The sequence below is a fragment of the Chelon labrosus genome (assembly GCF_963514085.1).
Source record: "Chelon labrosus genome assembly, chromosome: 19".
Taxonomy (NCBI): domain Eukaryota; kingdom Metazoa; phylum Chordata; class Actinopteri; order Mugiliformes; family Mugilidae; genus Chelon; species Chelon labrosus.
The window spans coordinates 20,622,943-20,637,180 of record NC_140352.1 but is presented as its reverse complement, the minus strand read 5'-3'; the positions used below and the strand labels follow the sequence as shown (position 1 = coordinate 20,637,180).

Sequence of the window (14,238 nt, the reverse complement as noted above, 5' to 3'; positions counted from 1 at the left end):
AAACGTCGCAAGAACCGCTTTAAACCGGGGTCTCCAGACGTTCAACGCCAGCGACACATGCTTCATCCCTGCACTTCTCCTCGGCCTCTCGATGACAGTCAGATTTTGGCTGGACAAAAAATGTTAAAGGCTGTTGCAGGATTATTACATTAAGGAGCATATGTAAACAGCAGTTCAGGTTAAATAGGCGTAATTGTGTTTGACTTGAAATTACATTTTCAGTGCTAAATAAATATTAAAATTGAGTTACAAATTTACCAACACCTGCAGTTATACAATTTAGATTAAATACTTCTCTATGATTATCTGAGGCACTGACGTTTGTTGTTGACATATGGCTCTCGGTATTGAAGGAGAGCTGTACATAAAGATTGTTGAAAATACTTCACTGGATCAGCATGTTAAAAATTGCCGGTAAACTTCCCTTGGTGACTGAGCAGTCCACGTTTGATGTGTCTCAAGAGTTTCTTTCCACCATTTATATCCTCTTTCCTTCTTGTGCAAAGTGACTTTTATTTCCTCCTCCTGCTAAGACGTCTTTCTCCCAACAATGCTACAGACAGAACAAGGCAATAATTTCAATACATGTCCATGCTTATTTACAATACAGTATAATAATCCTCAAAATCAATGCAATCCATACAAAGTGCTTTGTTAAAATCCATTCCTAAATAGCTATTTAACAAGGTGGACAGGAAGTGTCCAATATGGCAGCTGGTATTCAGTGTACACTGAAAAGCTACAGGTGCTTCAAAGTTGTTCGGACACCTAGTCTAGTTTGATGGTTAAAACACCTCAGAGCTGCACAAGAGAGATTGTTGTCAGACCCTCAGTCACTTGGATCTCTGGCTAGTTTGTGAAGAAGTGATGGGGATCTTCCTGGACTGTAACGTCTTTTTAGCAGGCTCTTTCTTTGAAGGGTCCTTTGCAGTGGCAGAAGATTGGCTGTTGGTTTCTGCTGCAGAGACTTTAGACTTTGTGGAGGGCAGCAGTGAATGCTTTGCTGCAACTGAAGCTTTAGAGGATTCCTTGTCTTTGGCTGTGGTCGCATTAGTCTGGGCCTCTGAAGCCACGTTCTTTTTGCCCGCACCATTTGGGATTCCCTCCCTGGCTGCATCCCCACCACCATCCTCTGGACTTCTTTTAGACTCTCCCACCCCTGCTTTCCCACTATCACTTGGTTTGCGGGTCTCTTTGGGCCTCAGAGCTGTTTTAAAGAAGGACAAACCTTTGTCCTCTGTCTTACTGTTCCTTCGAGGTCCCCTTGATGGTGGAGCTGCACTTGCAGAGGAAACACCTACACTTGAGGATCGGAGACTAGCCATGGACGAGCTGCTGCTTGAGCTTCGACCTGCTGCCCTGTTTTCCGCAGGTCTGCCTGGCCTACCATCTCCCTTACTAGCAGAACTCAACCTGGAGGGAGGACCTCCATGGTTTACTTTCCTCTCAGATACTGCATTGGTCCGTGAGGAATCACGGCTAGCGCTCCTGTCTGCTGCTTTAGTCCTTCCTGAGGCTGAGCTTTTTTCGCCTCCCGCTCTGGGTGATGTTTTCCTCTGAGGGTGTGAGCTCTGTAATCCTGGAGAACCACTCTTCTTCTGCAGGGCTGAGTCCAGATGTAATATCTCTGAGGTTTGGGATGACCCTTTCTTGGAGGGAGTTGCCGTTCTTGAGGAAGCACCCCTGCTATTTTTAAGTGGTGCATCACTTTTGTCCTTAGGGTTTGATGCTGATGCTGCACCCTTGGACTGTGTTCGAGATGGTGACTTGTCGATGGCTGGAGATGCAGGAGAGAGAGAGCTGGATGACGTTGAGGAGGTGGCAGGACGTTTCTTGGGACTCCTTTCACTCTCTATGCCAGTCTTGGCTGAGGTTCTTTTCACAGCGGGACCATCTGCAGTCCCATTTCTTTGTTTGGGCTCCTTTGCAGCGACTCCGTGTCGAGGACTGACCTGTTCAGTAGATGTGACTGCATTGTTGTTATCCCCTGGCTGAATTGAGCTCCTCTGCTCTGTCTGTGCCACAGCCTTGGAGTGTACCTGCTCTGTCAGCCTCTTACTGCCTGCATTACTGTCCAAAGTGGTGAGGGCCGACTTGCCCCCTGACAGTTTCTCTGGCTTAGGTGACCCAGTGAAACACGAGGCTGACAGCTTGTTATCAACCACCTCCCCTATCCTCTCCAGTGTCGGCGAGGAGGAGTGGGACTCCAGGGAAAAGCGTGAAGGTGAGTTGGAGCGGAGTTGGAGCTTAGCCGAGTGTGGCCAGGATGGTTTTGTGCCATTTTCACTCAGCACTAGTGGGCTGGCAATGGAAGATCTTGAAGAGAATGTTTGCCTTTGCATGCCTCTCACTGCTGGTCGATTAGAAATGCCTGCATGGCAGGAAGATCAATGTTAGATTAATTAAGACACCTTCAAAAGAAACGACAAAGAAAGTTCGTGCTTTTTGAATGAATGTTTTTCACCATCGTCCTCGCTCCGTTCACCAGTAAACTCAGCAGACTCAGAGAGGGAGGCCAGTGAGGTGCGTCTGGAGGAACCAGATGAGGCTTGGCTAGGTGGACGGCTTCCCATCAGCCGGCTAATCCAGTGCTCACACAAGGAGGAGCTGGTGGATCCTAAAGAGCACGAGAGACATTGGTTAAACATTTATAACAAACTGAATGCAGAACATTTAAATATAAGAGCCGTACTATCATTACAAATTACCTCCCACAGAACTGTTGGCAGACCATGATGGGATTGTGGCACGTCTTTGATAAAACAAGATGTAAGCAGTCTGCTTGCAGACGTCATCTTCAGATATGGGATTCACATCGCTATCATCAAAGCAATACCACTGTCCATCAATGGAGTTCTTGCAGTGAGCTGCAAGTCACAAGGCAAAAAAAAATTATATGAAAAGAAAAGCACTTAACACACCATATGTTACGCGTTGTCTATGCAACTTCATTACCTGTGTAATGTCCTCCCTGCATGGTCCCATGATGGTTACACACTGCGTATAGGTCATAAAGGTAGTCCTCCGGATCACGGCCCATCCCATAAGGCCGTCTCCACGGCGACCAGTGGGAGGGGAGACTCCAGCTGCTTTGGCTCCTCTTCACCATATGTGGAGCCATGTCCATGCCCGTCAGCGGGAACTTCACCATGTTCTGCATCTTCATCCGTCGATCCCCATCCTGAAGATGCAATACATGTATGGTGATTTTAACCTTCTACAGTAATATGAAAAGATGTCTTTTTATTTCATCTGCACTGGTACCTGTCTAAAGCGTTTCAGGTGAAGTATGAGGATGTCTGGCAGCGTCCACAGACTGAGTTTGATGCTTCCCTGCTGAAGTTGCTTACAGTGAGGACATCGCCATGCATCGTCAGGTGCAAGCTGAAATGAATGTGAAAAAAACTTCAGCTCAGGTTTTCATAATAAAACATTTCAATTGGTGGTATTTTCTGTGTAGTTTGTAGTAATATGATATAGTTTAACAAGCTGAAAAACTCATTGTGATACCCTTAACTGAACAATTATCTTTTTAATCCAAATATGGATTCGGTATTAGTGATATTCTCACCTGGTATCACGCAGCCTACATGATACCAGCTGCATCCTACCTGTTCCTCTTTGGTGTAGAGTTGAAAGCACTGAGCCAGCGAGCAGGTCTGAGGCTGCAGATGCTGCTCCTTTACTTGACGCACACTTTCAGCATCTGGGATGTATTCATCCTCAGTCCTTTTGAACAGACTGTGGGCGTAACACGGCACAAGTCACAGTGGAATCGCACAGAAACTCAACACAATCACTGTTGCTATGTGCACAGGGTTTGCAAGAGTACACATGGTTCTGAGAGGAGACATAACACCTCAACACATCTGAGCTCAATTAGGTGTATGTTTGAGTCTCTCACGTACTAGTCTTTCGTCTCCTTGTCCCATTCCACAACGATTTTGACATGAGGTGGTCCTCCGGGACCACAGGACTTGTATGCTCTGCAGAAAATGAAAACAGGAACACACATTATGTTTTCAGTGTTACACAAGAAACTGACATTGACATGTAATTTAGAATGATCCGAGGATACACTGAATATTTAAAGTTTAGATTGCCACTACCATCCACTACTATAGTATAATGTACAGCAGATATGTTATATTAGATAGTTTTAAGTCTTATAAAACCTAAAGGCACACACTGTACATATGTTTAAAGTCTTAGCTAAGTCTAAGCTAGAGAAAAACAGTGTTATATAATGCCAAACTTTAATTAAGGACAGTGGAGAGTTTCTTGTTTAAATATGTAGGAACTGGAACTGATTTTTCTTCTAATTCTTTTCATTTTTTTTTTTTTTTAAATAAAGCCATACAGCCACCCCAGAGGTCAACACCTTCTTAGAAGAAAATCTATAGCAAAAACCAGACAAGCTATTACACATCTCAGGAGATATCCTGACATCAATACCGCCGGAGAAGCTCTTCCATCACAATCAAGTGATCACTGAAGGATTTATGTAATGGTAATTCAAATGAGATAACACTGCTCCCTAGTGGTGAAAAGTAGTGATTACCTCTCCACAGAGGGATGGCAGAGCGGCTGCTCCTCCTGAGGCAAGAGGTAAGTGATTCCAACCACTCCTACCACACGCAAAGTGAAGGGCCCTACCTAAAACCCATCAGGGATAAGACATTATTAAACTTAACACATGAATGCGATTAAAGAATTATCCGGATGTACATTTTAAAAAGATGATGTACCTGCACAAGAACTCCAGGGCGCAAAAGATGCTTCATCTTCTCCAGGATCTCTTTCTGCAGAATGTCCCATGTCACCGTGCGCTCCAAATATAGAATAAATGGATTACCGAACCTGCAGGAATTACAAAAACATTGAAGTTTTAATACACACGTGGTTTAGCTGGTTAAAATTCCTGCACACTGCCGTCCATTGAAGTACCTGCGTCCTTGCTGTCCCGCGCAGGCCCTGTTGCACACCAACAGGACGATCTTCTCAGCCTGCCCGCTGTTCTTGTTGGGGCTCTGCGGCGGTGTTGGAGGCTCTTGTATTTGCGTGGATATCCTGTTATTATCGGTGCCGTACTTCAAGTTGTTCTGGTTGAGATTAGCATGTGGGCTCCCTGAAACAAACACATACAATCAAAGGAAAAAAGAAGAAAGTTAAAACCGCACACTCCCCTGCAAGCTACTTGAAAAATGAAACCAACACGCTGGTCAGTAAAGCAGCTTCCTGAAAAGGTTTTCCCCAATCATAATCAATTTCTAATCTGATCTCAGCTCCTCCTGGAGTTAAACTAATTTTTGGGGAATGAACAGGATGCTGTACCGCCTCGCTTGGAGCGGATCTGCTCCGGTCTGAACAGCTCAGGCGTCTCGAAGGCAAAGATGGAGTCGCTCTCCTGGATGATCTCGAGGTCGTCGTCGTCATCACAGAAGGAGCGGTGAAAGCCGTCAAAGTACATTTCAGTGAGGACAATCTGAGCAGAGACAGGGAACCAAAACATTCCGTCCAATGAGCTGCTGAGAGTAAGTCCCACAAGACATCACATTAAATCCCATCTTAAATCCTCTTAATTTTGATACATTAAAGGCCTTAAAAACGGGACGTTTTAAGCGAGCCAGCACCTGTTGGTTAGGGATTTTGGTCTCTTGGGCCACGGCTTGCCTCAACCTGGACACGGTGCCAGAGAGAGGCACGGCCACACCGACTCTCATACAGTGGGAGCACTTTCCTTGGTACACCACTGTCACATACAGGGGCCTGCAAACACAGAAAGACCAAAATTAATTGGCTGTTTCATAACCACGGCTGGACTGATGTTTCAAAAATAGACAGCGTCGACTAATTTTAGCTTTCCCCTGTCACATCTTTCGCGGTGTTTGTCTTTGACACTCTTTTTAACGCCGGGTTCAGACCGGATCTTGTCTCAGTGAAATTTTGGGATGCAGGGACAGTCATCGTCTTACTCATGAACTGTACGTGGAGTCACCTTACCGTGTGTGAGGTACCGGGATTGGCAGTGAGATGCAGAGGAAAGGATCAAAGGTGTTGCTCTGTTTCTGGCAGTGAGGGCAGGTCAAGGAGGACCTGGGCGCAGACAGGAGGAGAGTATGAGAATACAGCTCAGGGTCTGGTATCATAACATTTGAAAGAAATAGACTTAGGAAGTAAATTTGAATTGCTTTCTCTAAAACTAAAAAGATCTGCACTGGTAAATGTCCTAATTAACAAATTTCCTTATGTAATTGTGTAATCAGTACAAAAACTGAGGCATAAAAGGAAATTATAATTTTGTGGTGGCTACTATTTTTGCTGTGATGAAAGAATGACCAAGAAATATTCCTAATCCTAATCCAAATTGATGTCCTGTTTTAAAGCTACCTTTTTTTTTTTACCTAGTTAGCAAAATGTTTCACTATTCCTATGGAATTTGTGGAATACAAAATTAACTTCCAGTGCTATAATGACCACAACTATGAACTGCACTGTGGTAAAGCTGATCATTTATAAATTATTGTTGTGCACAAACATCCTAATCCAAATCCCAATTTGTGATCAGTCTTTGTTATGGCCGTCCTTCTGGGTTAACTCCTTTCGAATCTGTTTCACATGCGCAAACTGACATGTGCAAGCTCCTGCCCAGTTCTGGTGCCCATGCTTGTCTCCCTACCCACCTAACAACGTGACTGATGGACCCGGAGCCTTGCTCCAATCAAGCTGCAGCAATTTCTGCACCAGGTTTAAAAGGAAGCCCCGAGAGCGGCTCGCCTCTGAGCCTCTCATTTTTGTAATCACTTACTAGCAGTTACATGTTTTCTTCTTGTATTCTGCAATCACTTTGCTAGTGGCTACCTGCACATGATTCATTTCTTTGGACCTGCTCACTAGTGGTACAAAAACATGTTCTGCAGCTACTTGCCCACCTGCACACACTTCATCAAGCTTGCTTTCTTTTGGTTGTTTTGTTTTATAACTCACTGGAATGGGGCTATGTTAGATTCACTCCATCCACTGCTGACGCTGATGAAGGCAACGAGTTGAATTGGTAGGCCTGATATAGTTGTCCCATACACTACAAGTGCTGTGGAGTATTGAGCTTCCTGCAGATTTGCTCCATCCTTTTTTCTATGCAGTTTTATCTCTGTTGTCAATAGGGTTGCTAAGACAATAGATGTCTTAGCAACAAAAAAACATCAGGGTTTATTTTGCTTCCTTTTACACTAGCTCAGGTGGGACGTATCAATGTGTATATTTATCACATGACCAAAGTTACAAAGTTGTATTTAATGTGTTCATGTGTCGTCCAAACTTTCAACACAGTTGCCATAAAAACACACAAAGACTCTTAGCTCCACATTAATCTCTCTCTCGTTATTATTGCAACTCTATGTTCTTGGGTATCAGCCAACAAGGTCAACACCTTGTGCTGTTCTTCATGTTTTTTTAGTTGTTCCTAAAGCGTTTTTGTGTGTGTGTCTGTGTCAGGCTGCATCCTGCTGGGGATGGCTGCTGAAATCAAGGAGTGTCATTGCTATGGGGTGGGGGTGCCTGGTCTAGTATAGGTGGGTGCTACATGTCTAAGTAACATCCACATCCACAAGATGGTCAATGTCATTCACTTCTCCTGTCAGTGTTATTAATGTTGTGGCTGACTGATGTACAAATAGCAACGTCAACATAATGGTAAGTGTGTAACTACTAGAGATAAAGCTAACTTCACCTGTATTGTGCCTGAAACAGTTCCTGTACGAAAGAGCCAGGTGCTGGTAGTGGAGATCCTTCAGGGACAGTTTCTTCTTCTACTGGAGGCTTGAAATAAATGAGACAATAATAGATTTAACAATGTTTAAAGGCAGCAGCAGACAACAATATTGATCAGCTGGAAACATTAAAGGTGTGGCATTCAATTAAAATATAAAAGATGTTCAGAAATATTAGCTGTATACTAGTTTCTCTATGATGTGTTGTGACATCTAACTGTATTTTAAAGCTTTTAAAGTTTACCTTCCTGGGAGGTCTGCTGTCAGGGTTGATGATCTGGTTGAGGTCTTCATGAACCCTGTCGAGCAGCCAGAGGAGGAATTCCTGGGCGTCGTGCTGGGAGTTACCCCTGAACTGAAGTGCGCTCTTCGACACCACATTCTGCAGCCAAACGACAGCAGCACCAACAAATCGGGGTTTTAGTGGATGGACCTGTAGTGCAATGAGCACCACGTCCGTTTTCAACATTACATGATCATAAAATATTCAGCGCGTTTGACCAGGGCGATGATCAGCATAATCTTAAAGGTCAGCGGAGATGCAGCTGGGGCAGGGAGAAGGACGGAGGCTGGAGCCGCTGGAGATGACAACAGTGTGTACTCTACAGAGCCGCCCGGGCTGGCAGCTGTGAAGTCACCCCTACTCACTGGCTATCACATGTCACTCAAGGACGAAGACGTGAGGGGAGCGAGCACGTGCACCTTCTCATCCTCTCCTATGGGGCAGGCCTCCTCACTTTATTAGTTTTGTACAGAATGTGGTACAAAGAAAGAAGAAAAAAACGCCAGCCTGACCACAGAGGTTCTCTTGAAGTGAAGCGGTGCTTGTGAAAGTAGATCTGAGCGCATATTAATGATTCATTGTCTAAACATATCTCTGAAACAGCACACAAAAATAGTGTGTCCTTTGAACTGCTATGCTGTGTGTGTGTATTTTTGGTTCTAATTTTCTGGTGGGGTGACATCGTAATAGGCATAAAGATAGAAAACACAGAAAACAGGGGAAAGGAAAACACTTCAACGTGCTGGCTAATTCATCTGGCCAGATGCTGTCAAGCATTATTATCATTTAAAGGGGCATGCCACCAATTTATTATAGCAGAAATAAAGGATTGTAATCTCAGTCACATCAGATGGGTTATTTCGTCATACATAGCAAACATCTTCAAGAGCCATAGGGTTAAGGCTCATTTAGAGTGCCGCTGGACATGGACGCCATAGCCAACGTTGGTGCAAGCCATTTATACTTGTGCGCTCAGTCGTCAGTCTGGCTCGCCCTGTAACAACCCACCCAAACTCTAGTCTGCGCTGTGTCTTTTTTAAATATTGTTTCTACTTCCTGCTTCATTTTCAACCATGGCAACTGAAACTTTCGCCCGAAATTTCACAGAAGGCGAGTCATACAAACGTTTGTATCTCCCAGCCTCCTCAGTTAACCTTTTCCTCTATGTGTTCCACCTTTATTGATCCAAAGCAATCAATTCAAAAATTGCGGAGATGGAGAAGCAGCCGGAAATACTGAAGCAGAAACAAGCTACTACCAAGCGGAACAATCACAGCTCTTGCGGTCTGCGCGCACATCAGCTACGGTGCTAGGGTCTGCGTATGCTCTGCGCTGTCTAAACCGCCTATTAGACATTATACAACAGCTTTCCCAGGCTTGTCTGATATTCTTCCTGGTAAGCAAAGTGCTTAAAATTGGCGCATAAAGTTTCATAGGTATATGTGGAATATGAAAGGGCAATCTTGAAAAAAAAAATCATTTAAAGGGGAACTACTGTTTTTTACAACCTGGACCTTATTTCTGGCATAAAATACGATCGTTTACTCACCCATATAACTTTGGTGTAATTTGTAGTTGTTCAGGAGATATTTAGATCTGCATATATCTGTATAGTGGGAGTGACTAGGGCACCGCAATGCAGCCTCTAAATAACACATAACTGTATCATCTTCTTCTGTCTTCTGACCTGGATGATGTCATCTCTGAGCGCCACGCGCACCCGCAACGGTTGGATTGTTTACCTGTAATTTTCTACTGCTAGTTTTTTGCAACATGGCTGAATATTTTTCCGATTCTGAGGTTGCGGACGAACCACAGCAGTAGCAAATTACATTTAAACAAGCCGACCGTCACGGGTGCACACAGCACTCAGAGATGACATCATCCAGGAGTCTGTAGGTCAATCTACAGACCCCTGGATGATGATAACAGCCAACTCCAGACTCAACGGGGAATAGCACTAGCGTACGATAACAAAATATTGGTGAAATGAACGAGTTTCGGGCAGATACTGCGTTATTTAGAGGCTGCGTTTCGGTTCCCCAGTCACTCCCACTATATGGATATACGCAGATCTAAATATAATGAATTACACAAAAGTTATATGGGTGAGTAAAAGATTGTATTTTATGCCAGAAATAAGGTCCAGGTTGTAAAAAACAGTAGTTCCCCTTTAAATAAATGTCTGTTTAGCCACAATTAAATCAACAGTGAGCTGTTAGATGAAGAGCTGCGAGCGACAGGCTGCGCCCTCTCGGCGAGGCAACCAATTACTTTCAGTGCATACGCCCTGCTTTTCACGGACTGTGTGCAGCACAAAATCCGCTCACAGTTGCTCACAGGAGGATAGAAAAAGGCCAGTTATTGTTTCACTTTTGCTGCTCTCAGCATTCTGTGGCCTGTTGTATTAAAATGCATTTGTTGCTACCATCTGTAACCTACAGGGTCAAATATGAATGTACACGTGACACTTTAAGCATGATTATTCCTTCTTGATGTCTGCTATGACATAACTTGTTTTTCACATTGGTACCATAGGACACGAGAGTTTGTATAGATGGTGCTCTTATAGGCAGTTTGGATGGCGCAGAGCAACATAAACGAGAGAAAATGGATTCTGAGACACAGCGGATAATTCCCCTGAGTTCTTATTACCGATGTCTCCCTAATGATCTTTAAGTGCTCTCAGTTTAGGCTCAGATTGTGGTCCGAGGCGGTCACATGTGCACACTGAGCTGTAATGCACTAACCATGAAAAATAGTCTGCTTTGCTAAAGTTCAATTTACTGCGTTTAGGGTTGTGATATATATGTTGGGGAGGGGAATGCAAAATTTGGCAACAGTATGAAGAGATAGTTTGAAGTAGGGTTACTTACAATCTGTCCAAATATTCATTTTTTTTTTTTAGATATTAGAAAAGAAGGCCACATTTCCGCTTGCCATAATCACATTAATTAGAATAAAAACACTATAGTTCCTTACAAATTACATACAGAGATTTATAAATACTCTCTGCCAGCACTTTATTTCCCTATCCAGTTCAATGCCTCTCAAACTGATGAGAACAATCTATATCCAATCAGACTGTTTGTTCTCTGGCTGGAAACCAAGCTGGGGGGGAAAAAATGGACCGAAATAGTAACACGTCAAGAATAAAGAATGGCCTTGTTCAGTTCAGTTTCTCTCCATTTTGTATGTTGAACTTTTTGAAAAATAGGTTATCAGATACAAAAAAAAGAAAAAAAAAAGACCTGCCCCGGTTTGTGTTTGTGACAGGCAAACTTTTTCAGTTCTGGGATGCAGGTCAAAGAGGTGAGATGATAAAACTTCTCAGTTGAGCAGCTAAAGCAAACTTTTAAAACTGTTAATCTGTGGACCCTGACTTTGCCTGTTTCACTGGGATTTATTCTGTTATAAAAGCCTGTTTGTATGTACAAGTGTTGCGTAAGCCGTTCATCCTTGATCAAATGCAGAAATGACTTTACGGTGGCATATTTTGCAGCAGAGAATCGGAGACAGAATCATTTGAACTTTCAAAGCTCACTGACAAGTAAAGTCATCCATCACTGCATCTGAGTTTTTAGCCTTTTGAAAGAAAGCCTGGATTTATAGTCGTCATACTCATTTATGAATTAAAAAGGTTGGATTTTGTAAGAGACATGTTTCTTGCACAAGTTCACTTTACATTAGAGGTATAACTATGGCTGCAGGGTGCCCATTTCTATTTTTCCATCTGCACTAATAACACATTACTTGTAGTCTATTCTAAAACTAACTTGGGTTTATGGTCACTATTTTTTCAAACTTTAGGGACATCCATGTGAGAGCCCTCCTCCCTGACCCGCAGCCTACCTTGAAGTCTCTGCTGTGCTGAGGCGTGTACTCGAAGGTCCACAGCGCTCGAACCAGACCGGACAGCTGCTCGGTCACTTCCCCCGACTTCTGCTGCTGGAGGCACCCCTTCTTCTGCACCAGCACCCCGTTAGACTTGGCCTTGTCGTTGCTGCCGGTCGTCTCTGCTCCTTTGAACTGCTCCAGGGCCAGGTACTCGGCGAAGAGCTCCGTGTTGCTCAGGCACTGCAAGATAGCGTTCATGAAGCAGGTGTTGCCGTGGTTCTTGAGTCCGGCGACGCCCGGAACTTTGTCCCCGAAGGTGAAAATGACCCCGCAGTCGCTGTCGTCGGACGGCACTGACCCTCCTGTGGTGCTCGGGAGCAAAGTTGCATCGTCCTTCTCGTCCTCGGCGGCCTGTTCCTCGGTGCCGAAATGAGACAGAGTCGAGAGAGTCCGGAGAACTCTGTTCATAAAGCTCCCCACGGAGCGCACCGAGCTCCTCCTGAACAGCTTCTTGCTGAAGGATTTCTTCTCCTTGTTGCTGACAACTTTCGACATGGTCGGTCTTGATGGATGTCCCCGCTTGTTTTAATTCCAGAGAAGGGCCCCCGTTTCAGAGCATCGTCTCATCGCTGTGCGGTGACAGCTCGCTCACTTTATGTTTTACGCAAGGCCTGGGCATATTTCACAGAAACATAAAAGGCCTGGCAGTTCTGGGGATCATATCATTCACGGGCAGCAGGGTAGCTTCAGATCAGCCCACTTGCAACCACTGCGTCGGATTGCATAAACAGCCTCCATGGAGAGCCGCGATCAGGGCGCTTTAGATGAATGCCAGAGGTGGTCCCGCACCGGCCAGCGGCCACCATCGTCCCTAGCAGTCGCTCCGGTGACATAACATCACCTGTGTCATTGTTCGGATACAAAAACAAGGCGCTGAGGTTGAGTGTCGGTGTTTGTCAGACATAAACATCAAATCCACCTTCCACAATTAGAGCGGAATTCCTCATCATTTATTAAAGGAACCGCAGCTCCACCCTTTTAAAAGGTATCTCTTCACCTCTAGCGATCAGATCCGCGGTTCCGTCAAAAGCTGGCGGGGTTTGGAGATGTTTACCCGGTGGACGTCTTCCCTAAATCGCCTCCACAGGAGCTCTTCCAAACTGAGGAACCCCCCGACCGGAGCGACACAGCCCGCCGCTCCCTCGCGTCCCGCGGCTGCTGGGCATCTCTTCTTGTGCCAGATGTGAAAGGTACACGTTTCGGTGTCCCCATCCGAAAGTTTTTTTCTCTCCCCCCCCCCCCAACACTTGTCTCGGGTCTCGGTGCGCTTTAATTCCTCCTCCGGATGGGATTCACGGCGAGGCCGCTTCTCCAGTCTCCATCCTCATCTGTAGGCTCCGATACTGCAGGCAGGGCGGTAACGGCTGACGTCAGGGCCAAACACTGGTCCATGTTGGAGGAGAGAGCAGGTACAGCGGCATGTGATGCTGGAGGATGCTCCATCCCCGTTTCTGGACAGCACGGACACCGATCACAGCCAATCCGGAGGAAATTATGATATACTAATATATCACATCATTTATAGAAAATAAAAATAGCAATTATCGGTTAAATACGTAGCCTGCTGCCAGTCTTTACTAATTTAACTGTTCCCGATCATTATGTAATGGACGAGTTAGAAACAAAAGCAGCTATTTGTATTAGCTTTATTTACATTAAACTGATTCAGGTCAGCGGCTCGTCATTATTTTCAGTTAATGTACTAATTATTTCATTAACGGATTAATGGTTTGGTTTGTAATATATCCGAAAAACAAATTGCATATCACAATTACCTAAAGCCAGTGTGCTGCTGTTTTAGTCTGCTCTACACTAACATAGGCTTTTCAGTCGATCAGCCACAACATTAAAACCACTGAGGGGGGAAGTAAATAACATTGACCATCTTGTGACAATACAATGTTCTGCTGGGAAACTTTTGGACTTGACATTCATGTGGATGTTATTTAGACATGTAGCACCCACCTAGACCAGACCAGACACCCCCAGCTCATAGCAATGACACTCCTTGATGGCAGCAGCCATCCCCAGCAGGATGCAGCCTGACACAGGCACACAAGCAAAGACGCTTTAGGAACAACTAAAAAAAACATGAAGAACAGCACAAGGTGTTGACCTGGCCTCCAAATTTACTAGATCCCAAACTGATCAAGTATCTGTGGGATGATCCACAGAGGACCCTCCCCCCCAACCCATAGGACCCAAAGGCCCCCACTAACAACATCCTGTTGCCAGACACCACAGGACACCCTCAGTCAGAAGGCCCATGTCCATTCTCTGAGGAGTCAC

General features: G+C 44.8%; 1 protein-coding gene across 1 annotated transcript; it reads right to left on the bottom strand.

Moving 5' to 3' along the window:
- Positions 1-469: 469 nt before the first annotated feature.
- Positions 470-12,444, bottom strand: LOC311503989 (ubiquitin carboxyl-terminal hydrolase 31-like; the record flags this gene model as incomplete). Its single annotated transcript, XM_084566930.1, has 16 exons — positions 470-2,371; positions 2,465-2,617; positions 2,709-2,867; positions 2,956-3,181; positions 3,265-3,384; positions 3,612-3,741; positions 3,909-3,986; positions 4,562-4,656; positions 4,749-4,860; positions 4,948-5,128; positions 5,335-5,485; positions 5,634-5,769; positions 6,004-6,096; positions 7,730-7,818; positions 8,014-8,151; positions 11,905-12,444. 16 exons carry the CDS (start codon positions 12,442-12,444, stop codon positions 834-836), a joined length of 3,939 nt encoding a protein of 1,312 aa, XP_084423056.1. The 3' UTR covers positions 470-833.
- Positions 12,445-14,238: the final 1,794 nt, after the last annotated feature.